This window comes from Equus asinus, chromosome 9, assembly GCF_041296235.1.
Source record: "Equus asinus isolate D_3611 breed Donkey chromosome 9, EquAss-T2T_v2, whole genome shotgun sequence".
NCBI lineage: Eukaryota > Metazoa > Chordata > Mammalia > Perissodactyla > Equidae > Equus > Equus asinus.
The window spans coordinates 3,994,069-4,017,698 of NC_091798.1; the positions used below are offsets into that span (position 1 = coordinate 3,994,069).

A 23,630-nucleotide genomic window follows, 5' to 3' on the forward strand; every position below is an offset into this window, starting at 1 on the left:
CCCATGTATATGCTGCATACAAGAGACACACTTCAGACCTACAGACACTCACAAACTGAAAGTGAAAGGATGGAAAAAGATATTCCATGCAAATGGCAAAGAAAAGAAAGTGGGGGTAGCAATACTTATATCAGACAAAATAGACTTTAAAACAAAAACTGTAACAAGAGACAAAGACGGGCACTACATAATGATAAAGGGAACAATCCAACAAGAAAATATAACACTTGTAAATATCTAAGCACCCAACATAGGAGCACCTAAATATATAAAGCAACTATTAACAGACATAAAAGGAGAAATAGACAGTAACACAATAATAGTAGGGGACTTTAACACTCCACTTACACCAATGGATAGATCATCCAAACAGAAGATCAATAAGGAAACGCTGGCCTTAAAGGACACATTAGACCAGATGGACTTAGCAGATATATACAGAGCATTCCATCCAAAAACCGCAGAATACACATTCTTTTCAAATGCACATGGAACATCCTCCAGGACTGATCACATATTAGGCCACAAAACAAGTCTCAATAAATTTAAGAAGATCGAAATAATGCCATGCATCTTTTCTGACCACAAAGGTATGAAACTAGAAATCAACTACAGGAAGAAAACCAGAAAAGCCACAAAAATGTGGAGATTAATAAAAATGCTACTCAACAACGACTGGGTCAATGAAGAAGTCAAAGGAGAAATCAAAAAATTCCTGGAGACAAGTGAAAATGAAAATACGACATGCCAAAATCTGAGGGATACAGCAAAAATGTTTCTAAGGGGAAGTTTATAGCAATTCAGGGCGACCTCAACAAACAAGAAAAATCCGAAATAGGCAATCTAAAAGCGCATCTAAAGGTACTGGAAAAAGAACAACAAACAAAGCCCAAAATCAGCAAAAGGAAGGAAGTAACAAAAATCAGAGCAGAAATAAACGAAACAGAGACTAAAAAAAAATAGAAAAAAATAATGAAACCAAGAGCTGGTTCTTTGAGAATATAAACAAAATCGACAAACCCTTAGCGAGACTCACCAAGAAAAAAAGAGAGAAGGCTCAAATAAAGTCAGAAATGAAAGAGGAGAGATTACAATGGACACCTTAGAAATACTTCAGAAATAAGAGAATACTATGAAAAGCTATATGCCAACAAATTGGATAATCTAGAAGAAGTGGATAAATTCTTAGCAACATACAACCTCCCAAAACTGGACCAAGAAGAAGTAGAAGATTTGAATAGACTGATCACCAGTAAGGAGATCGAAACAGCAATCAAAAACCTCCCCCAAAATAAAAGTCCAGGACCAGACAGCTTCCCTGGTGAATTCTACCAAATATTCAAAGAAGACTTAATACCTATCCTTCTCAAACTCTTCCAAAAAATTGAAGAGGATTGGAGGCTTCCTAACTCATTCTACGAAGCCAACATTATCCTGATACCAAAACCAGACAAGGACAACACAAAAAAAGAAAATTACAGGCCAATATCACTGATGAACATCGATGCAAAAATCCTCAACAAAATACTAGCAAATCGAATACAACAATACATTAAAAAGATCATACATCATGATCAAGTGGGTTTCATTCCAGGGATGCAGGGATGGTTCAACATCCGTAAATCTATCAACGTGATACAACACATTAACAAAATGAAGAAAAAAAACGACATGATCATCTCAATAGATGCAGAGAAAGCATTTGACAAGATACAGCATCCATTTATGATAAAAACTCTAAATAAAATGGGTATAGAAGGAAAATACCTCAACATAACAAAGGCCATATATGACAAACCCACAGCAACTATCATTTTCAACGAAGAAAAACTGAAAGCTATCCCTTTAAGAACAGGAACCAGACAAGGATACCCACTGTCACCACTCTTATTTAACATAGTATTGGAAGTCCTAGCCAGAGCAATCAGGCAAGAAAAACAGATAAAAGGGATCCACACTGGAAAAGAAGAAATGAAACTGTCACTCTTTGCAGACGAGATGATCTTATATCTAGAAAACCCTAAAGAATCCACTAAAAAACCTTAAGAAACAATAAAGGAATACAGTCAAGTTGCGGGATACAAAATCAATGTAAAAAAATAGGTTGTATTTCTATACACTAACAACGAAGTAGCAGAAAGAGAAATTAAGAATACAATCCCATTTACAATTGCAACAAAAAGAATAAAATACCTAGGAATAAACTTAACCAAAGAGGTGAAATTCTGTACCCTGAAAACTATAAAACATTGTTGAAAGAAATCGAAGAAGACACAAAGAAATGGAAAGATATTCCGTGCTCTTTGATTGGAAGAATTAACATCGTTAAAATGTCCATACTTCCTAAAGCAATCTATAGATTCAACGCAATCCCTATCAAAGTCCCAACAACATTTTTTACAGAAATAGAAGAAAGAATCCTAAAATTTATATGGAACAACAAAAGACCCCAAATAGCCAATGGATTCCTGAGAAAAAAGAACAAAAACACTACTAGAACTAATAAATGAATTCAGTAAAGTTGCAGGTTACAAAGTTAATATACAGAAATCTGTTTCATTTCTGTACACTAATAATAAATTATCAGAAAGAGAAATTAAGAAAACAATTCCATTCACAATTGCATCAAAAAGAATAAGATACCTAGGCATAAATTTAACCAAGGATATGGAAGACCTGTACTCTGAAAACTATAAGACATGGATGAAAGAAATTGAAGACAACACAAATAAATGGAAAGATATACCGTGCTCATGGATTGGAAGAATTAATATTGTTAAAATGTCTATACAACCTGAAGCAATCTACAGAGTCAATGCAATCCCCATCAAAATACCAATGATATTTTTCACAGAACTAGAACAAATAATCCCAAAATTTGTATGGAACCACAAAAGATCCCAGAAATAAACGTATGCTTATATGGTAAATTAATCTATGACAAAGGAGGCAAGAATATATAATGGGAAAAGACATTCTCTTCAATAAATGGTGTTGAGAAAACTGGACAGCCACATGCAAAAGAATAAAACTGTACACCATATACACCATACAAAATCTTTCACCATATACAAAAATAAGTTCAAAATAGAATAAAGATTTAAATGAAAGACGTGAAGCCATAAAATTCCTAGAAGAAAACATAGCTAATAAGCTCTTTGGCATTGGTCTTAGCAACGTTTTTTTGGATATGTCTCCTCAGGCAAAGACAACAAAATAAAAAATAAACAAATAGGACTACTTCAAACTAAAAAGCTTTTGCACAGTGAAGGAAACCATCAACAAAACAAAAAAGTAATCTGCTGAACAGAAGGAAATATTGGCAAAAGATAGATTCGATAGGAAGTTGATATCCAAAATATATGAAGAACTCATACAACTCAATATCAAAAAAACAATTCGATTAATAAATGGGCAGAGGATCTGAATAGACATTTTTCCGGAGAAGACATACAGATGGCCAACAGGCACATGAAAAGATGCTGAGCACCACTAATCATCAGGGAAATACAAATCAAAACCTATTAATATTTCACGTCACACCTGCCAGAATGGCTATTGTCAAAAAGATAAGAAATAACAATTGTTAACAAGAATGTGGAGAAAAGGGAACACTTGTGCACAGTTGGGAATGTAAATTGGTGCAGCCACTGTGGAAAACAGTATGGAAGCTCCTCAAAAAATTACAAATGATGATTCAGCAATTCCACTTCTGGGTATTTATCTGAAGAAAATGAAGACACTAATTCAAAAAGATATATGCACGCCTATGCTCACTGCAACTTTATTTACAATAGATAAGACATGGAAGCAACCTAAGTGTCCATCAACAGATGAATGGATAAAGATGTAGTGTGTATATATATATATATATATATATATATACACACACAATGGAATATTACTCAGGCATAAAAAAAGAATGAAACCTTGCCATTTGCGACAAGACGGATGGACATAGAGGATATTATGTTAACTGAAATAAGTCAGACAGAGAAAGACAAATACCATATGATTTCATTTATGTGTGGAACCTAAAAAACAAACATATCTTTGTATGGTGACAAATAGTAACTAGATGTATCATGGTGATCATTTTGTACTGTATAAAAGTATCAAATCACTATGTCATACACCTGAAACTAACATATGCAATCGCATGTGAACTATCATTCAATAAAACACACAAGTGGCTGTGCCACTTTGCATCCCCACCAGCAATGAATGAGAATGTTTTTCCACATCTTCACTGTCATTTGGTGTTGTCAGTGTTTTGGAGTTTAGCCTAAATGTAGTACTTTCATTTTTGTTCTATTCTAAATTCTTTCTAGCTTTTATTATGATTACTTTTTGACAGGTGTTATTTAAATTGTGTTGTTAACAATTTCTAAGTGTATAGAGTTTCCTATGTTTTTCATTTACTTTGAGCCTTAGTTACATTATGGTCAGAGCATGTGTTCTCCGTGGTGGTGTCTGTGGGAACCTGCGTTCTGATATAGTGAGTGGTCACTCTGTGAATTTCTATGGACTTGAAAAAAGTGCAGAGTCTCTCATTGTGGGGGCCTGGGCTTAGCGTACCTACGGAATGATCAAGTGAAGGGGTCTTTGCCTTTCCCCCGTGCCTGAACCTGCGCTGGTACCTTTCCCAATTCTTTGGATCCTTGCAGACCAAAGCCTTGTCTTGTTCTTCACCATCTGGCTTCATGATTAGAAGCAGAATTACCTCTGTGTCAGGAAATGTGAGTCTCAGCTGCTCTTAGTTCCTCATAGAGCATGGCATGTTTGCCTGGACACCCCACTACCCTGTGCTGGGATGACTTCTCTTTCAGGGCTAGATCCTCACCCCTATACAGCTCCGCCTGCCCAGACTGGACAAAAATATCCCTGCATGTGATGTTCCCGTGCCACCCACCCAGGGCACAGTCTTGACCCAGGATAAAATCCCTTCCCAGTCAGCCCTACCCTCACTTTCTGTATTTGCTTTCTGGGTCTGAGACAGATGCTTATGGCCTGGCGGTAAGTGCAATGGTTCAAAGTCCAGACTCCCCACTCTCCTAGCACATACAGCCACGTCCATGTCAGGGAGACTCTAAGAAGAACAGTGCAGTTACCTGACAGCTCACGCTCAGCCTCTCCATGGCTCCTCGCCTAGAGAGCTGTGCTGATTCCTCTTCTCTCTAACTCACCCGTTCACCCGTCCCTGCTGTCATCTGTTTCCATGGAGTGAGACTGATCCACAGGACACATGCATGGCCCTCCTGCTCACTTTGGCTCTCAGTCTCCTCAAGCTGGGGTCAGGTAAACCTTTCAGGCTGACTGCTCTCTGTCTCAATTTGAATTTTGTAGCCCCACTGATTGTAGTGCAATGGGATGGGGGCATCTTTGTTGTTTGCATTCCCCCGCATCTCCTAGTGAAAGCCTGGCATCTACCAACGTCAGAGTGTGGAAGAGACGGGGCAGCACAAAGGACTCAGGTACTGTGGAAACTATGATACTAGTCCACAAATATTGGGAGCGGGGTGCTGAAAGAAGCCACAGGAGTGGAGAAGGGATACACTAAGGATGTTCTAGTGAATAAGCTGTCTGTCCCAGGTGGGCTGTGGGGTTTGGTGGGGAGATCAGGAGTAGAGGACCCTGGTTTCTGACTTGGGTGCCTGGGTGGAAGGAGACCCAGTTAAGGACATTTGGGGAGCAGACAGTGTGCCCAGCTGTGGACATGCTGAGTTGGAAACCCCTGTAGTATGTGACAGGGTGGGAGAAGGTATTTTGATTTTTAAGTAAGGATAAGTTGGATTCTGGCTTATCCTGGGCAGAAATTCACTTCTGTCAGTTACCAACTACACAAAGCCTAGCATATGGGACGTCGAGTAATTGAAAAAAATTTACAGAGAAGGCTGCTGCTTAGAGCAGAACACAGGTCTCTGAGTCGTCGGTGTCCGGCTGTAAAAGGTTCAGTTAACTGTCTTCACCTTCTCCCTGTGCCGGTTCCATCTTGCCACCTGTCTGCTAAACAAAGCTAAGAAGCAGGAAATAAGGGCTTCACAACACATGCTGTCTTCACACAACAAAATCCATACGTGTTGCTCGGAAGAGAAACTCTTTTAAATGAATTCTCCTTCATTTTCTGAGGCGCTTCTTTGACTGCTGTCTGTTTTCTGGAGAGGGAGCAGAGCATCAGGGAAATCATCTCAGAGCAGAAAGATTTTGTGTTTTAAAAAGCCCATGTCCTCTGCTTATGAGCTTTGTGGCCCATAACTTCTCTAAGTGTCAGTTTGTTCATCATGACGTGGAGATGATGTCCTCACAGGGCTGTTGTGAGGATTCCACGACTCATGTATACAAAGCGTGGAGCACAGAGCTCTGTCGGCACAGAGTATGTGCTCAACAGCAGCATTTCCTCACTGGTCCCCGGGGGAAGGAAGAGTCAAAAGGGTGGAAAGGGGCAAGGAAAATGACAACGCGAGGGCTGGACAGGGGAACAGAGAGACTCCAGACCATGTTCCCTTAGCTCGAGAGCCCCCCACCAGCCCTGACGGCAGCACCAATAGCAGCCAGGCTGACCTAGGCTGAGGCCCCAAAGCAGACCAGGGACAAGGCCCGTCTGCAGGTGGCTTGTTTAGGAGGTGATTCTGGGAACAAAAGTGAGGGAGTGGGGAGAGTGAAGCCAGAAAGGAGGAAAACCATAAAAGGTGTGCTAATGAGCTGATTATTGCTGTGGGCAAGTGGGACTCAGTCCTACTGGGACCTTCTGAGCAGCTCAGAATCACCCCAACATCCTCTGCCTCTTGCACCCACTGGTGAGATGTGCCTCCAGGATTGTCAACATTTCAGCACTTCTGGCTTTCCCGTCACTTGACTGAGCAGGTTCCAAAGGGCACAGGAAGCCCGCAGCAGGGAGGCAGAGGCCAGGTTCCCAGGAGGCACTGCCAGCAGGCAGGGGCGATGCCCTCCCACTGCAGGAGGACTCAGGGGTGGGGTGAGGGGCAGGGCTTGGGGTCTGCTAGGCCAGGTCAGCCGTTGGATAGAGATCCTGCTGCAAAACCACATTTCATTTCATGAGACACTCCTTCAAAATGCATAAGTGAAATATATTTCTGAAAGATTTATAAAATGTATTTCAAGTAAGAAATAACTGTTGCTAGAATAGAAGTATTCAACTATTTGAAAATTCACGCATGATGCACTTTCCTATGATGTACATACATACCCCCACACGTATATGCACATATCATAAATGAATGCATGTGAATTTATCAAGAGATCTTCCCAATCAAAGAGCCGTGTAACTAGAGGCCAAAGGGAGTGGGCTTTTTGATCTCTCTTAGGAAGAAATCTAATCATGACAAAATAGTAAGTGTGATTTACAGCAGGAAAATTACTAAAGTGATCGTTAGACAAATGAGCTAGTGGGGGAAAATGTGGTGCTTGTTATTCAAAGAGTCTTCATTGTTTCCAGAACCTAGCTCTGTGCCGGGCACGGTGCTGGACAAGGGGCAGGCCAGGCTAAGCAAAACAGACAGGGCTTCTCCCCAGGGAACTGAGAGTCCTTTAGGGGAAACTCACAGAAAACGATTATCACACTTGAAACAAGATGGTGAAGACATTTTCAAAATGAGGGTGAGGTCAAAATTATACCCAGAAAAATAAAACAAACTGAAGGTAAGACATGTTCAGAAAGCATTGGATGAAGCAGGATTCAAGGTCAAAATTATAAAGTGAAAAAAAGAAAAGTACTACACAAGTGTGTAAGATACACTCCGTGGAAAGGACACATCAGAGCATGAATGCCCTACAGAGTGAGACTCTGAGATGAAAACTGCCAGCCTCCTTGCCACAGTGTCATCGTGCGGCTTTCAGAATTAGCCGTTCAAGTAGATGAGTCAAACAAGGAAGCACAAGTAAACGCTTCACTTACGCGCAGAGACGTTCTCCACTGCAGCCACAACACAGTTACGGAACAGAATCTGTGCCCAAGGGAAACAAACTGCCCCAACTGGAGATTTCATTACTACATATCTCCCTCCTGGGTCATTAGAAAAGGGGTCATCTGTAATTTTTAGCAAAGAAGATGGAAAAGGGGCTGTTGTGAGTTTTTAGTAAAGCAGCTGGACAGAGGAGAGAATGTGGGGGTAGAATCTCCTCTAGTCGGGGGGTCTGCATTCAGAAAGTGCCTCTCATGCCTCTGAAAACTTACCTGGCCTCTCTGAGTTGGTGAAGAACTCCATTGCAGAAGGTCATGTTTCCCTGAGGCTGGAGGAAGTCACTCCCTTGGATGCTGGCCTGTATGGCTGCTGGTTCAGATCCCAGGTTAATGACCAGGCGGCCATCTGGGGCTGCAGGTGTCAGATCAGTTGCTTATTTCGGAGAACTCATAACTTAATTGTCTCTTAGAACCATCTGGGACTTTATAAACAGTTTGTTGAAGAAGGAGTTTCTTTACAAATCTTAGGTCATTTCGCTAGAAGGCAAGATCCTACACTGTTCTGTGTTGTGTATAGTTCTATCTTATTTTATCACATGTGTAGATTTATGTAACACTGCAATATCAAGATATAGATCTATCTCATCACCACAAAGACCTCCCGCTGCTGAAGGAGAATTCTAGTCACGTTGACTCTCCTTACCCACCAACCTCCCCAGTCCCTGGCAGCTGCTAATCTCTTCACCATTTTCATAATTTTGTCATTTCTCAAATGTTACATAATAGAATTATACACTATATGACCTTTCGATATTGGCTTTTCCCCTCAACATCATGCCCTTGGGCTGCCTGTATCAATAATTTGTTCCTTTTTATTGCTGAATAGTGTTCCATGGTAGGGATGGACCAAGTTTGTTTGGTCATTCCCCCACTGAAGGATGTTTAGATTGTTGCCAGTTTTTTGCTTTTACAAATAAGGCTTCCATGGTCTCTGTATAGAGATAAGTTTTCATTTCTCTAGGATAAATGCCCAAGAGCACAATTGCTGGATTGTATGATCAGAGTATGTTGAGGGAGTTTTTTTAGCCTTTATTTTTTTTTGAGGAGTTTTGGGTTTACAAAAAAAATTGACCGATTCTTCCCTCCCCACTAACCCCCTGGCAGCCACTGATCTTTTTCCTGTCTCATAGTTTTGCCTTTTCCAGAATTGATATACTTGGAACCATACAGTGTGTAGCCTTTTCGGATTGGTTTCTTTCACTTGCCAATATGCATTTAAGTTTCCTGTATGTCTTTTCTTATCTTGATAGCTCATTTCTTTTTATCAACAAATAATATTCTATCGTATGGATATATCAGCTTGTTTATCCATTTACCTGTTGAAGGACCTCTTGGTCGTTTGCACGTTTTGGCTATAAACATTCCCGTGCAGGATTTTGTGCAGACGTATATTTAAATTCATTTGGGCAAATACTAAGTAGTGTAATTGCTGGATTGTATGGTGAGAGTATATTTGGTTTTGTAAGAAGCTGCCAGGCTCTCTTCCAAATTGGCTATACCGTTTTGCATTCCCACCAGCAATGAACGAGAGTTCCCGCTGCTCCACATCCTCACCAGCATTTGGTGTTGTCTGTGTTTAGGATTTTAGCTACTCTAATAGGTATGTAGTGGCATCTTATTGTTGTTTCAATTTACAATTCATTAATGACATATAACATAGAGCATCCTTTCACATGCTTATTTGACATCGGTAAATCTTCTCTGGCAAACCATCTGTCAGATCTTTTGCCCTTTTTTTAAAATTTCCTTGTTTGATTGTTTTTTTAAAAAAAAATTTTAATTTATTGAAATATATTTGACATATAACATTGTACATTTAAGATGTAAAACGTTGATTTAATATATTTATATATTGCAATATGATTGCCACTGCAGAATTAGCTAACACCTCTATCATGTCACATAATTATCATTGCTTATTTGTGGTGGGAACAATTATGATGTAGTCTTGTGGCAACTTTGAAGTTTATACTACAGTATAGTTGTCTATAATCACTACGCTGTGCGTTAGATCTACAATACTTATTTATCTACCAATTGCAAGTTTGTACCCTTAGATAACTTCTTCCCATTTACCCACTCTCCAGGCCGTGATAAACACCATTCTACTGTCTGTTTTTATGAGTTTGGCTTTTTTAGGTTCCACAGATAGGTGATACCATAAAGTATTTTTCTTTCTCTGTCTGACTATCCTACTTAGCATAATGTCCTCAAGTTTCATTAATGTTGTTGCAAATGGTAGAATTTCCTTCTTATGGCTGAATAATATTCTATTGTGTGTGTGTGTATATATGTATCTACCTCATTTTCTTTTTTATGGTCAAATAATTTTCTATTGTGATATAATTGACATATAACATTGTGTAAGTTCAAGGTATACAACATATTGATTTGATACATTTATATTGCAATATGATTGCTATTGTAGCATTAGCTAACACCTCTATTGTGTCAAATAATTAACATTTCTTTTTGTGGTAGGAACAATTAAGATCTAGCCTCTTAGTAAATTTAATGTTTATAGTACAGTTTTGTTGTCTATAATCATTGTACTGTGTATTAGATCTCCAAGACTTATTTACTACTAGTTGCCAGTATGTGCCCTTAAACAACTTCTCCCATTCCCCCACCCCGCAACCCCTGCTAACCACCATTCCACTCTCTGTTTGAGTTCAGTTTTTTTGAGATCCCACATATGAGACACCACACAGTATTTGTCTTTCTCTGTATAACTTCTCTCACTTAGCGTATTGTCCTTAAGATCCATCCATGTTGTCACACAGGGCAGGATTTCCTTTTTTCTCATGGCTGAATAATATTCCATTGTATATATGTACCACATCTTTTTTGCCCATTCACCTGTTGATGGACACATGGGTTATTTCTATATCTTGGTTATTGTGAATAATGGTGCAATAAACACAGGAATGCATTTATCGCTTCAATATCCTGTTTTTATTTCTTTTGGATATATAACCAGAAGTGGAATTGCTGGACCATATGGTAGTTTTATTTTTAATTTTTTGAGCAACTTCCGTACTGTTTTCCACAGTGGCTGAACCAATTTACACATTCACCAACAGTGTATGAGGGTTCCCTTTTCTCCACATCCTCACCGACACTTGTTGTCTCTTATCTTCTTGATAATAGCCATTTTAACAAGTGTGAGGTGATCTCATTGTGGTTTTGATTTGTGTTTCCCTGATGATTAGTGATGTTGAGCATCTTTCAATGTATCTGTTGGCCATTTGGATGTCTTATTTGGAAAAATATCCACTCAGTTCCTCTGCCTATTTTTTAATCTGATTGTCTATATTTTTTTGCTGTTGAGTTGTATGAGTTCTTTGTATATTTTGGATATTACTCCCTTATCTGATATACAATTTGCAAACATTTTCTCCCCTTCAGTAGGTTGTCTTTTCTATTTTGTTGATGGTTTCTTTTGCTGTGCAGAAGCTTCTTAGTCTAATGTAGTCCAACGTGTTGATTTTCACTTTGGTTCCTTGTACTTTTGGTGTCTATTTAAAAATCATTGCCAACGCCACTGTCAAGGAGCTTCTTCCCTATGTTTTTTCTAGGAGTTTTACTGTATCAGGTAAGTATTTAAGTCTTTAATCCATTTCAAGTTAATTTTTGTGAGTGGTAAGATAGGGGTCAAATTTCATTTTTCTCTGTGTGGTTATACAGTTTCCCAACACCATTTGTTGAAGAGACTCTCCTTTCCCCATAGAGCGTTCTTGGCCCCCTTGTCAAATATTAGTTGACTGTATATGCAGGAGGGTTATTTCTGGGCTCTTGATTCAATTCCATTGGTCTATGTGTCTCTTTTTATGCAAGGACCATGCTATTTTAATTACTATAGCTTTGTAGTACAGTTTGAAATCAGGAAGTATGATTCCTCTGGCTTTGTTCTTATTCACGATTGCTTCGGCTATTCAGGGCATTTTTGGCTACACACAAATTTAGGATTGTTTTTTCTATTTCTGTGAAAAATATCATTGGAATTTTGATAGAGATCGAATTGAATCTATAGATAGCTTTGAGTGGCTTATAGTCTATTTTTTCTGCTATAAATATAACTATCCTTACTTTCTTTTGGTTTCCACTTGCATGAAATATCTTTTTCCATGTCTTCAATTTGAGCCTATGCGTGTTCTTAAAGAAGAAGTGAGTCTCCTGTAGGCAGCATATAGTTGAGCCTTGTTTTATCAGCCATCCAATTAATCTGTGCCTTTTGATTGGTGATTTCAATCCATTTACATGTAGAGTAATTATTGATATGCAAAGACTAACTAATGCCATCTTATTAATTGCTTTCCGGCTGTTTCATACTTCCAGTTTTTCTTTTTCTCTCTCTTGCTTCTTCTCTTTGTGAACTGGAGATTTTCCATGGTGATATGCGCTGATTCCCCTCTTTTCGTCTTTTGTGAATCTTCTGCGTTTTTGCTTTGTGATTACCATGAGGCTTACATAAAACATCTCATAGATAAAACAGTCCATTTTAAGCTGATAGCAACTTAACTTCAATTGCCTACAAAGATCCACTCTTTTACTCCTCCCCTTTTGTACTTTTGATGTCACAGTTTACCTCTTTTTAGATTATTTATTCATTAACAAATTATATTAGCTGTAGTTATTTTTAATACTCGTTTCCCTTAACCTTTATACTCTAGTTAAGTGGGTAACACAGCATCCTGTTGCAGAATTGGAGTTTTCTAAATCTGACTCTGTATTTTTTTTATCAGTGTGTTGTATACTTCTGTATGTTTTCATGTTGCTGATTAGCATCTTTTCATTTCAGCATGAACTCCTTTCAGCATTTCTTATAAGGCAGGTCTAGTGGTGATGAACTCCCTCAGATTTGTTTGTCTGGGAAAGTTTCATATTCTGTATGATTTCACTTATTTCAAATTTGTTGGTATTCGTTTACAGGCCAAGATATGATCTATCTTGGTGAATGTTGGTCGTTGGCACTTGAATATGTGTTCCACTGTTGTTGGAAAGAGTATTCTATAAATGTCATTTAGATCCTGTTGGTCGATTGTGGTGTTCGGATACCCTGTTTTCTGGCTGATTTTCTGTCTAGTAATTCTATCAGTCGCTGAGAGTGAGGTGTTGAAATTTCCAATTAAAATTGTGGATTTGTTTTCATGAATATTCTGTTGTCAGATGCACACATATTTAGGATTGTTATGTCTTCTTAGTGTGTTCCTCCTCTTATCATTATGGAATGTCTATCTTTGTCTCTTGTCATGTTCTTTGTTCTGAGATGTACTTTATTTGGTATTAATATAGCTACGCCTGCTTTATTTAAACTAACGTTTGCATGGTATATGTAATAAAGAGTCTGACTCCATTTTTTGATACTTTAACGCTGACAGCTTTCAATCCATACTCCACTCCCTTCCTGTTTTGCCCACATCTGGGTGAGCTGATAAAAATATCCCTGACACGCCTTCATTTGGTTTCAGCAAGGAGTTCAAATCCCAGAATCCTTGACCCACATGTGAAGGAAACTATACCTCAACCTGCCCCTCTAACCACAGTAAAAAGCAAACCAGTCTCCTATCTTTGCTCTCATGCCATTTTCAGATCTGCTGGGGAGCCTGCTCTGTCTCCCCAGAAAGCCTCATGATGTGAGTAGTAACCTTTATCATACCTTCTTGATGCACGTATGATGTCATTGGTCTTGACATCTGTACCAAATTTTGAGCAAGGCTGGAGGGGATGGTCCATCCTGCTTCTGGGGGGTGAACACAATAGGATATATTTTTCCATTCTTTTACTTTTAACCTACCTATGTCATTGTATTTGGTATGAGTTTTTTATAGACAGCATAGACTTGGGCTATTTTCTAACCTAATTCTGCCAATTTCCAACATTTAATTGATTTATTAATTCATTTATTTAGACCAGTAGCATTTAAGTAATTATTGAGATTTAGGGCTTAAGCATGCCATTTATTTCTGCTCTTTCCCTCTGTTTTCCCTTCATTTGTTTCTCTCTTTTTGACCTCTGTGGGTTACTAGAACATTTTTTGTTAGGATCCTATCTTGACTGATTTGTAATGTTTGGAGCATATCACTTTGTATAGTTTTCTTAGCAGTTACTCTGGATATTACAATATACATAAATATTTGATCACAGTCTACTGGTATCAACACTTTACCACTTTAAGAAAAATTTGGAAATCTCACTCAGGTCCCTTTTCCCTCTCCACTGTTAAAATAACACTGCTTTGAGCACCATGTCAGGTAGTGCTATAACTTGTTTCAACCGTCAAGTGAATTTTCAAAACTTATGAGAATAGTCTATTTTATTTTTGCTCTTCGCGTGTTCTTCCTTCCTGATGTTCTAAAATTTTTTCTTTTATCATTTTCTTTGTTTGAAGAATTTTCTTAGCCCTTCTTTAAGGCTAGGTTTTGTTGTTAGTGCCATCAAGTCAATTCTGACTCCTAGTGACCCTGTACAGCAGAATAGAACCCCGGCCAGTCTTTTTGCACCATCCTTTCACCTTCTGGCACTATATCAGACAATGCTTTACTGCTATACATAGGGTTTTCATGGTCAGTTTTTTCAGAAGTGGCTGGCTAGGTCCTTCTTCCTAGTCTGTCCCAGTCTGGAAGCTACACTGAAACTTGCCTATCATGAGTGACCCTGCTGGTGTTTGAAATACCAGTGGCATAGCTTTCAGCATCACAGCAACACACAGCCACCACAATATGACAACCGACGGATGGTGGTGTGGTTCCCTGAACAAGAAATGGACTCAGGTTGCAGTGATGAGAGCACCAAATCTTAACCACCAGACCACCAGGGCTGGCTAAGGCTAGGTTGGCAAGCAACAAATTCTCTAGTTTTCCTTCATCTGGAAATGTCTTGATTTCTCCTTCATTTCTGAAGGAGTTTTCCCAGATATAGGATTTCCTGTTGACAGCCCTTTTATCACTTAAAAGATATTGTGCCACTTCTTTCTGGCCTTTAATGTTTCTTCAGAGAAATCTGCTGTCATTCGAATCGATGTTCCTGTATGTACAGTACATCCTTTCTCTCTGGTTGCTTTCATGATTTTTTCTTCATCTTAGTTTTCAGAAGCTTAGTTTTTCTATTTCTAAGAGTGAATTTCTTTGGGTTGTCCCACTTGGCGTTTGCTCAGCTTTTCAAAACTGTTGTTTCATGCTTTTCATTAAATTTGGGAGTTTATCAGTCATCATTTTTTTCAAATACTTTTTCAGCTGCACGATCTCTCTCCTCTCTTTCTGGGATTTTGATGATACAAATGTTGGCTATTTTTTTAAGGTCCCTGAGAGGTGTAGTCTTTTTTAAAAAATTGTTTTCTTTCTGTTGTTTTGATTCGGTAAATTCTATTGACTTATCCCCAGTTCACTAATTCTATCTTCCGTCACCTCAACTCTAGTATTAAGCACATCCAGTAAGTTTTTTATTTGCTATTGTATTTTTCCTTGTATAATTTCCATTTGATCCTTTTTTAAAATAAATTCATTTTGATGAGATATTCTATTTTTTCATTTGTTTCAAGAGAAATTGTAGTCATTTGCTGAAGCATTTTTACGACAGCTAACAAGCTTTTATGAGATAACCCCAACATCTGGTTTATCTCGGTGTTGGCTTAAGTCAATTGTCTTTTATCCTTTAAGATAAGATTTTCCTGGTTCTTTGTATGATAGCTAATTTTTGGTTGAAACCCAGACATTTTGGCTTTTATGTTAAGACTTGGATCCTATTTAAGGCTTCTATTTTAGTAGGCAATCACCTTAAGCTTAGCACTCAGGTCTCTGGTCTACTTTTGCCAGTTGTGTTTCCAGGGACAAGATAATTTTCAGAGCCTTTGCTGTACCATTTTGGTCTGCTTAGTCTACTTGGTGATGCTGAGGATCCCACTAATTTGTCCTGGTGTTGCCTGTTTGAGTAGAAGGTGCTTCCCAAGGGCAGACTCCCTCGTGTGTCTGGGTGAGGGAAGGGAGTCTCCGGTCCAAAGGGACGGGAGCTATTCCCATGGCCTCTTGTCAGTGGGGTTCCTGCTCAATCCTTTTGCAGGTACCTCTGGGCCCATCTGGTGTTATCAGTGATCTGGGAGAGGAGTGAGCCCACCTGTGCCACCTTCTTTTCCTAGGCACAGGGTGGACTATAAGATGCTCTGCTGTTGTGTTGTTCTTCCGGTCTTGGGTCCTTAGGAGTCCACCTTTCTCTTTCCACATTTCAAGTTCTCTTGTGGTTGCCTCGTGCTATTTCTAGGGTTTATCCTTTTACTTAGTGAGAGGAGCAGGTAGAGATAAGTCTACACCATCTTACTTGAACCCCCTTTCTTAGTGCTTACACCATCAATCTTGCTTTCATTTATTCACTCAATAATCATTTATTGGTCTTTGTGCACTGGTCTAGACCTTGGGGAATATCAGAGTGCAGCATGTGGAGGGAAAGTTCTGTTTGGAGTGGGAAGATGGGCGAAAACAAATCATCAAATTGAGATCACCCATGTCGGGGATGTGCTCCTTTGTCTCTCAAGTCATAAAATTGGAGGTCAGGTTAAACATTCTTCAGCCTCCACTTAATCCTTTGTTTGCCCCAAAGATTGGCACCGGAGCTAACAACTGTTGCCAATCTTTTTTTTCCTTCTTCTTCTTCTTCTTCCCAAAGCCCCACCCCCCACTCCCCAGTACGTAATTGTATATTCTAGCTGTGAGTGCCTCTGGCCATGCTATGTGGGACGCCACGTCAGCATGGCCTGACGAGCAGTGCCATGTCCGTGCCCAGGATCCCAACCGGTGAAACTCTTGGCTGCCAAAGCAGAGCACGAACTTAACCACTTGGTCATGGGGTTGGCCCCTCACTTGATCCTTTTGAATGAAACTCCCAAATAGCTTCTGCTACTGGTTCTCACTTTCTGATACCCTTTCTCTTCTCTCACCCTTCTCGTCTCTCACCTGAGTAACTTCAGTGGTTGCCTCCTGGTTACTCTGTTGCTGCCTGGGAGGCTCTCTAAGATGCAAGTTTGGCTATAACTCACCTGCTGGAAGCCAGTTAATAGCCCTCCAGGGCTACACTGCCCTCAGAGTCTACATGGCAATGGTCCACATTCCTTGGATTAATGCATTCACTCGATGGTCTGCCTCTGCACTTTCTCAGACCTCATCTCACACACATCCTTTCTTGCACATCACAGTGCAGAAATACTAAACTCTCTTGGGGCTGGCCCCGTGGCCGAGTGGTTAAGTTCGCGCGCTCCGCTGCAGGCGGCCCAGTGTTTCGTTGGTTCGAATCCTGGGCGCGGACATGGCACTGCTCATCAAACCACGCTGAGGCAGCGTCCCACATGCCACAACTAGAAGGACCCACAACGAAGAATATACAACTATGTACCGGGGGGCTTTGGGGAGAAACAGGAAAAAAATAAAATCTTTAAAAAAAAAAAAAAGAAATACTAAACTCTCACGGTCATCTTAGTCAGCTGGGGCTGCTATAGCAAGATGTCGTAGACTGGGTGGATCAAACAACTGAAATTTATTGCTCACAGTTCTGGAGGCTGGGAAGTCCAACATCAAGGTGCTGGCCAGTTCGGTTTCTGCTGAGAGCCTGCCTCCTCACAGGCAGTTGCCTTCTCTCTGTGTCCTCAGATGGTGGAGAGAGGGGAAGAGAGCTTTTTCTCATCTCTTCACATAAGGGCATAATCCCATCATGAGGGCTCTACTCTCATGACCTAATTATCTACCAGAAGCTCCACCTCCATTATCATAACACTGGAGGTTAGTTCTTCAACACACAAAGTTTGCGGGGACAAAAACATTCAGTCCATAGCGTAGGTCCTTAAACACATCATGACATGTCTTCTTTCTGCACCATGGTGTCTACCTGACCTTCGGTCTGGCATGCTTCTCCCTCTTCTCATCTTGTCCACCTACAAAACCTTCATTTATCTGACACAGCAGGGTGCAATGTCACCTCCAGGAAGGTGTGGCTTCCCTGACAGTCACTCTCTCCTCTGTGCTAACTTGACCATGCTCCCATATTTGCAGTTTTCACAAGGAAACGTGTTTGTTTACAGTTGTCTCCCTGTTTAGTCAGTGAGTTCTGAGAGTCTGGTTCCTGAGGAAAATCCCACCTGTGATTTTTAAGGCCTGACCATAGGCAATCAAAAAGGCTTTACTTGACAGGCCTCATGGCTCTTCCACACCAGCCTTGGTGCACAGCCAGCTCATTGTCATCTCTGGAGAGTTAGCTGTAGGCAAGGCTCCAGCACCCCTGGCTCTTCATGCTCTTCCACATATCTGCATTCCTGGCTGAGGTGCCTTCATTCCTAGGTCTCTTTACCTGAGGCCTTGGGCAGAGTTTGGGAGAGGAGGGGGAAAACTTGAAGACACTTGTCCCTACTCTAACTCTGTGCACTGCAATTTTCCACAAGTAGCCTTACCCCCTCATCCTCCTCCTGACCTCAGAGTCCATGAAACTGCTGGAGTCTTATTCAGGGCTCTGTCAACAGTGACATAATCCCCACCCCTGCAAGGATATTCTTGGCCCTAGGCTAGCATGCCATTTAATTGGAGGAAATGGAGCAGGGAGGAGGCAGCATGTGCATATACTAAGACAGTGAATGATTAAAGACTTCACTGTTTGATTTTGGCTCATTGTTTGTTTAATTAGCTACTCTGATGGCTGAAAGTTCAGGTCTCTCTCTACCTCAGCTGAGCTCTTGAAAAGTTCCTCATTAGAAGGGGTTCTGTCTTATTCACATCATATTTAGTGCTTAGGAATATCCAGGTATATAGCAGTTGTTAAATGCATGTTAACTGAACAAAGACCATGGAAGGGCTTATAGCAGTCGTATAACTGTATAGGTGCCTGTAAGAGAGAGAATGAGGAGACATGGAGTGCAGGGAGTGTTATGTCTATAGCTTCACAAATCTGGCTGAGAACACTTGTGGCCTTGGATACAAGCTTGCTTTCCTTCCTTCCCTGTTTTCTCCCCAGCGCTGGGCTCAGCTCCTCTCACTTCTGTCATGGGATATGTTGATGGAGGCATCCATCTACCCTGCAAGTCCTCACGTTGGTTCCCTCAGCGCACAGTCAAGTGGAAAGGTCCACAGGGACATGATTTGCTCTCAGACTCAAAGGCGAATACAGACAGACACAGCCTGTTTGCTGGGGAGACCTCCTTTACAGTCCAAGAAAATGCTGGGAGCACATCATGCTCCATCTGATGCCAGCCTTGATATCAGCTCCCCTACATTAGACCCAGTGTGTATGGGGTTAAAACCAAAGCACTCTTTCCCTGCTGGCTCCCTGGCTCCTTTGCTCCAGAATCCACCATCTGCCATGGAGACAGACAGCCAAGGTCGCCCACCTGTCTTCCTTATCATCCCCTCCTCCTTCCTGCAAGCAGCCTCCCAAGGCCAAACACAGGCTGGTAGGAAAGCTCAGACCACCAAGGCCACTGACTCCCCACCACACACACACACACACACACACACAAGAGCCCCATTCCTCAAAAACCTTTAAAACCCCTTGCCTCCCCTCTTTCGGGGAAACGAGATAAAACAAGACAAATTTGAGGGCTCACTCTTGTCTCCTGACTGGAATCATTCAAAACAAAAACTCTTCCCTTGCCATAGCCTGGTGTTTCAGTTTTAATTTGGCCCCTCTTGTGTGGCGGGTAAAGAACCTATGTTTGTAGACGCTAACACAGCCAGCTCCCCGACTAAGGTTGAGAGGTGGGATCCAGGATACGGATAGGAGGTGAGTGCGCGGAGGAGGGGCACGGGTGGGGTGGAAGCTTGGGTCACCTAGAGGGAGGATGGGAGCCTCTGTCTCAGGATCGTTGTGTAGGATTGCTCAGTTTAATGATTAGTTTTGAAATTCAAAGGTCAATGAGCTATAAAAAATAAAATCATAAACATTTGATTAGGTGGAAACAGAATTGTTTAACATTCCAGAGGAAAAGAATTAAGTGCTTCCTTCACCACATGATTGTCTTCATGGTGCAACCCTCCAAAGTCAACACATGCAAAATTGAAGAACACCAACTGCAGGAACAAAAACAAAAAAATGTTTACTCATTTTATAGAAAACATACTACTAAATACGTACTCAAACGTTACTCTGGGAAACAGAACAGAATAAATATGTAAATAATTTCAGGAAAGATTGAAAAATAATAGGACAAGTAATGTAAATCCAAGTATGTCAGTAATCAGAATCAACGTAAAAAGACAATTTGTCAGTTAAAAGACAGAGAATGTCAGACTGGATTAAAAACATCTCAACTACTGCAATTAATGAGAGAAAAATGTAACCCTATGAGGTATTCATTGAAAATTCGATTAAAATTCAATTGAAAAGTGAAAAGGCATAATAGACAAATGTTAACCAAAGGAGCACCATAACAAATATATTAGTGTTAACAGAGGAAAAAAAAGTTTTAAGAAAAACGTCCTTATTAGGATAGTTATTTCATAAACATAAAACGTTTATTCACTAGAAAATTATAAAAAATTTTAAATATATATGCACCTTATAGTAGTATATCTCAACATATATAAAGTAAATATCAGTAAAAGTATAAGGAGAAGTTGAAATACTATGAGTTCTAAAACTGATTAAATAAGTAGACAAAATTAGCAACAATATAGAATATTTTCTATGAATTAGCAACCTTGATATAATAGATATTCCTAGAGGACTTGGTCACCAAAAATCATTATTTTGAAGCACATGTGAAATATTTACAAAATTTCACCAAACACTGACACATATGATGGTTTTCAGAAAGTTTCGTGGAATTAGCATCATTCAGACAATACTCTCCAACCACAATATAATGAAGTGATGATAATAAAAAATACTTTAACACTCTCATATGTTTGAAAGAAATTCAATGAGTATTTAAAAGTCTTCCCACAAAGACAACATCAGAGCTTTATTGTTTTATACACAAAATCCACCAAGAATTCAAGAAAACAGGAAATTTCAGTCACACAGCAAGTCTTCCAGCAAACAGAATGAGATGAAATATTACAGTCATTTTGTTAGGTTAACATAATTTTGATGCCAAACCAAACAAGGTCAGTTTGAAAAGGGAAAAGTATTGACCAACTTTATTCAGAAACAAAACTATAAAAGTCTTTTCAGAATTTTTGGAAACTCAAACCAAAAGGATATAAAAAAAAATCTAATACATCATGACCAAATTGAACTTATCCTGGAATGAAAGGCAAGGTCAACATTGGAATTTATATTAATGTAATTCCTACCTTAACTAATCAAAGGAGAAAAATTATCATGTTCTCAATAGATGTAAACAAAGCTTAGATAAATTTCAACATCCATTCATTATTAAAACTCTTGTGAATCCAGAAATAGAGGAAAACTATTTTTAAAAAGTATCTAAAAATACCTATATCAAACATCATACATAATGGTGTGCCATTTATACTCAATAAGTGAATAAGGATGACAACCTTAAATATTGCTGTTCAGCACCGTGCTGAAGTACCAGCCACGCAACAAGGGAAGAAGCTGATAAAAGAATTACGACTTTTAGAAAGGAAGAAATAGAATGTCCTCCTTGTTCAGAGTATATGATGGCATACACTGAAAATCTAGAGGAATTCACAGATGAATTATTTCAATTCATGTTCATAAGATTAATAAAGAAAATAAATTGCATAACTATATGCCACAAAAAGACCAACATACCATGTATAATGATAAAAAAAAAACCTAGGAAAAAATTCAATAAAACTTTTACAAACTCTTATGAAGATATATAAGACTTTATTAAAAGACACTAACAACAACTAAAATAAGAGCAGAGATGTAACTTCTTTCAGGTAAGAAGGTACCATATTTTTAAAATATCACTTATCCCATAATTGATCTATATGTTCAATATAATACTATTGAAAATCTCAATAGAGTTTTCTTAGAACTAGACAAGTCAATCCCAAATTTATGTGGCTGAGCAAATGGCCAATAATTGCCAAGACACAGCAAAACAAGAAACTGAGAAGCTTAGGTTAGTATATATGAAGACATAGCCCAGAGCTGTGATGATGAAGCCAGCCAAAATTATGGGAACCAAGACGGACAAGTGGACAACGGCACAAAATGAAGAGCCAGGAAACAAAATCGACACCCGAGCAGAAACTTGATGTGACAGAGGTGACATTGCATGCAAGAGTGTGTGGAGCAAATAAACAATGCTGGCACAGCTGTGTAAAAGAAAATGAAATTGAACATCTACCTCATTTTACATACAAAAATAAATCCAGATAGAGTAAGACTTACAAAGAAACATAACATTTTAAACGTGTAGGAGAAATTATAGAAAAATACCTTTTTAATCTTGGGATATCAGATGACTTCTTAACTGAGAATCAAACTGCCTTTCTAGTCAGCAATCACTGAGGGGTCTGTGGACTGTTTTTCAGAGACATTTTTCCAGCCCTCAGCCTGGCGCCTGCCATCTATTTTACTGGGATTACTCTGCTCTGTCCTGTGTGTTGGTGTCATTTGTCTGAGAATTTCCTTCCCCAAAGACCAGGCTAAGTGAGAGAGACAAGCACGGCCCCGTGGCTTATTCACACACCCAACTGGGCTGGGGTCAGGGATGCTCCCTCCCACCTCTGGGTCTGTTCTTCCAGCCCCTGCTCCAGGGCCCATCCCCTGGACCACAGGGACCACAGTCCTCGCCCTCTCCAGGCTGACCCACAATGGTTCCCGTGGGAAATGTCAGCCCCACAGGCCCTTTCTGTAGAACCCAGAATTAGGGAAAGAAGAATTTTCAATACCTGTAGACCTCATATAAATTTCTAAGACCACATCAAAACAGCAGTAAAAAAGTTTCAGAGTAGTTAAAAAGACTTTATGAAAGAGGAAATAAAAGTGAAGACAAGATAAAATAATATTCAGCCTCATTAAGTTTTTACCTCAAGAACCATTTTCTCCACCTTGGGGGTGATACTGCCCCCTTGAGAATGTGTGCCATGATCCCACCTTCCCTCCCAGTCTCTCCCATCTCATCTTCCCTTCTCCCACATAACCTCCATCTCCACCTCCACAAGATCCTAGATGCCAGTCCCTCCCTTCAGTGTGAACATTCCTGAACTCTCGTTTTACCCCAAATAGAGACAGTACAGTGGTGGGGTGGGGGCGCAAAGGAGAGTTTCAGAAGAGCCCCCATCCTTCACCCACAGCTCATCTCCCTGAGCAAAGAGCCACAGCTGTGTTTGTACCTTACACACTCCTGTGTCTACTACCGGATACTGTGTTTCTATTTCAGGGGAAATCTGGGCAGAATTGAGTGTCTTGTCATGTTCTGTACTTCCACACAGTTCTCCTGGGTCCCTCTTCTTCATGATTTGAGCCACTGTGCACTATCTTGACTCTAGACTGGACAGGAAGCATGGGCAGGCCAACAAAGGCAGCTGTTTTCCTCTCCCCATAGACTAATGAATTCATCTGCACATACATAGGGGGTTTAGGATGGGCATTGAAACGCATTGATGGAAATCCCTATAAATTGTCTGCAAATCTTGCCCATTGGTACATTTCCTAAAGAGAAGAACTGTAAATTTTATGAGCTCTCTCAGGGTATGTGGACCCAGGATGGGGAAGAACCCATGGACTATCTCCC

At 39.9% G+C, this 23,630-nt stretch overlaps 1 protein-coding gene across 1 annotated transcript; it reads left to right on the forward strand.

The window, feature by feature from the left end:
• The first annotated feature begins 744 nt into the window (after positions 1-744).
• BTNL8 (butyrophilin like 8) lies at positions 745-22,751 on the forward strand. The gene is given in 6 exon segments (XM_070518182.1): positions 745-861; positions 8,209-8,353; positions 18,968-19,186; positions 19,609-19,649; positions 19,708-19,732; positions 22,426-22,751. Coding segments are annotated over 6 exon segments (873 nt in total).
• The last annotated feature ends 879 nt before the right edge of the window (positions 22,752-23,630 follow it).